The sequence below is a fragment of the Equus caballus genome, chromosome 5 (genome assembly GCF_041296265.1).
Source record: "Equus caballus isolate H_3958 breed thoroughbred chromosome 5, TB-T2T, whole genome shotgun sequence".
Taxonomy (NCBI): domain Eukaryota; kingdom Metazoa; phylum Chordata; class Mammalia; order Perissodactyla; family Equidae; genus Equus; species Equus caballus.
The window spans coordinates 36,673,617-36,676,006 of NC_091688.1; the positions used below are offsets into that span (position 1 = coordinate 36,673,617).

At 44.3% G+C, this 2,390-nt stretch overlaps 1 protein-coding gene across 1 annotated transcript; it reads left to right on the forward strand.

Annotated features, from left to right (window-relative positions):
• Window positions 1-928: 928 nt before the first annotated feature.
• OR10J3 (olfactory receptor family 10 subfamily J member 3) lies at window positions 929-1,870 on the forward strand. The gene has a single exon (NM_001391005.1). It carries the CDS (start codon window positions 929-931, stop codon window positions 1,868-1,870), a length of 942 nt encoding a protein of 313 aa, NP_001377934.1.
• The last annotated feature ends 520 nt before the right edge of the window (window positions 1,871-2,390 follow it).

Here is a 2,390-nt window from a genome sequence, read left to right on the forward strand (position 1 = left end):
GTGTGGGTTCAATCTGCCCCAGGACAGTCTTTAATTCTAAGCTCATGTGGGATAAGCTCCTTTCTATCCCCCAACACAACTTGGAATATGCAAAAGTAACAAACAGAACGTCTGGTCCCTCTCTGATTAAGTGAATTTTCTCTTTGCTCTCTCTCTAGGAAAATCCATTCCCTACTTGAAAGGATAGCCTCAGATTTATTCCACCCTCGTTTCTGCCTTTGGCTAGAATTCAAGGAGATAAGCTAAATACATGCAGTGCCTTTTCAAACCATTTTTCATGATCTTAGAGGATATGTGGTGCAGGGTTTCCAGGAGGAATATCTAGTAGAAGTGCTCTCTTTTCTAGTCTTTCGTGATCACAGTGGATTTTAGGTACAGGGCTTGGGGAAGTGAAACCTAGGACCTAGGGTTCTGAGGAGAAGAAGTCACTCTAGGACCCTCATGGGCATTTGCTATTGACGGTACATTCTGATAGTGTTGAAAGGATATCAACCTCAGATATCTTTTATCTTTCACCTAGGTCACTATTCCTCATTGGATCCTTAGGGAGCTATTTCAAGAATATTTGAAGAGAAAATATAGGGCTGGGCTTCTTCCTTGACCTGGACTCACCTCTTCAATGGCTGGGTAATTATTTCCACAAATTTGTCTTTTAATTTGTCACTACTTTCCCTCTCAGATCTATCCTTGCCCTGAATCCCAGGGTCCTGGAGTAACACCTCTGTATCACCAAAGAAGAGAGTAGTAAAGGTGATGACTCTGAGCAACTGGCCAATAGCTGAACACTGATGGCCCTCAAGGTCTAGAGCATTGCTCAGAGGATGGACACACCCTTTACTGAAGGCTTTCATCCAGTCTACTCTTTCGTGGTTGACTCATCACACCTTTCTTTCCTTTGCCTAGCTCTTTCAGACCTAGACATCCCTCAATGCTAAAGCCAAATTCCACAGCTGTGACTGAGTTCCTCTTTGAAGGTTTCTCTAGCTTTGGGTGGCAACCCAGGCTTGTCTTCTTTGTTGTCTTTCTAATTTTGTACCTGCTGACTCTCTCTGGCAATGTCATCATTGTGACTATTATTCGCCTGGATCATCACCTCCATACTCCCATGTACTTTTTCCTGAGCATGCTGTCCATCTCTGAGACCTGCTACACTGTGGCCATCATTCCCCATATGCTTTATGGCCTCCTGAATCCTTACCAGCCCATTGCTATCCAAGGCTGTGCCACTCAGCTCTTCTTCTATCTCACCTTTGGTATCAACAACTGCTTCCTGCTCACTGCCATGGGATTTGATCGCTATGTGGCCATCTGCAAACCCCTACAGTATTCAATGATCATGGGTAAAGAGGCCTGTGTCCAGTTGGCATCTGGTTCTCTGGGAATTGGCCTGTGCATGGCCATTGTCCAGGTCACATCTGTATTTGGCCTGCCCTTTTGTGATGACTTTGTAATCTCTCACTTCTTCTGTGACGTGAGACCCCTGCTGAAGCTGGCCTGCACAGACACAACTGTCAATGAGATCATCAACTTTGTTGTCAGTGTCTGTGTCCTTGTTCTACCCATGGGCCTAGTCTTCATCTCCTATGTCCTCATCATCTCCACCATCCTTAAGATTGCTTCAACTGAGGGTCGAAAGAAGGCCTTTGCCACCTGTGCCTCCCACCTCACAGTGGTCATCATCCACTATGGCTGTGCCTCTATCATCTATCTCAAGCCTAAGTCCCAGAGTTCCCTGGGGCAGGACAGACTCATCTCAGTGACCTACACTGTCATCACTCCCCTGCTGAACCCCCTTGTGTACAGCCTGAGAAACAAGGAGGTCAAAGATGCTCTGTACAAAGCCATGGGACAAAAGCCTCTCTCCTCTTAATGAGGAAACGTTATTGAAGGACTTTTCTTTGATTTTATAAATGTGTATTAATTTTAATTCTGTTCCAATAATGCCTTTAAGTATGGGATCAACAAGAATAGACTATATTGAATTGGGTGCTAACATTAGAGGCTTCCATATGAGCCAGTCATGGTTCTCTATGCCCTCCTTCAGAGAGGACAGAAAACGACTTGGCATACACTTACAAACATAAGGGAAAGATTTACCTGCCTGGATCACTCATATCCATGTTCTGTCACACACATGCACACAGCTACACATACCCTCAGGATATATTGAATTATACAACTCCATTAAGACACAAAATCCAGCAGGGTCTAAACTGCTAATGAACAGGACAGACTCATCTCAGAGAGTTGAAGGTTTGGAAACCACCTCAGAAAGACTTGTTTTTGTTAAGGGTATAGGTTACTTTTTAACAAGTAAGTGAGGAGACACACATGCATATCCTTTTCTGTGGACATTGAAAGCGTTCTTGTAATCTGTTTTTGCCACTTGC

Coding starts and splice junctions, on each gene's coding strand:
- OR10J3 (NM_001391005.1), top strand. CDS start 929: ATGCTAAAGCCAAATTCCACAGCTGTGACTGAGTTCCTCTTTGAAGGT.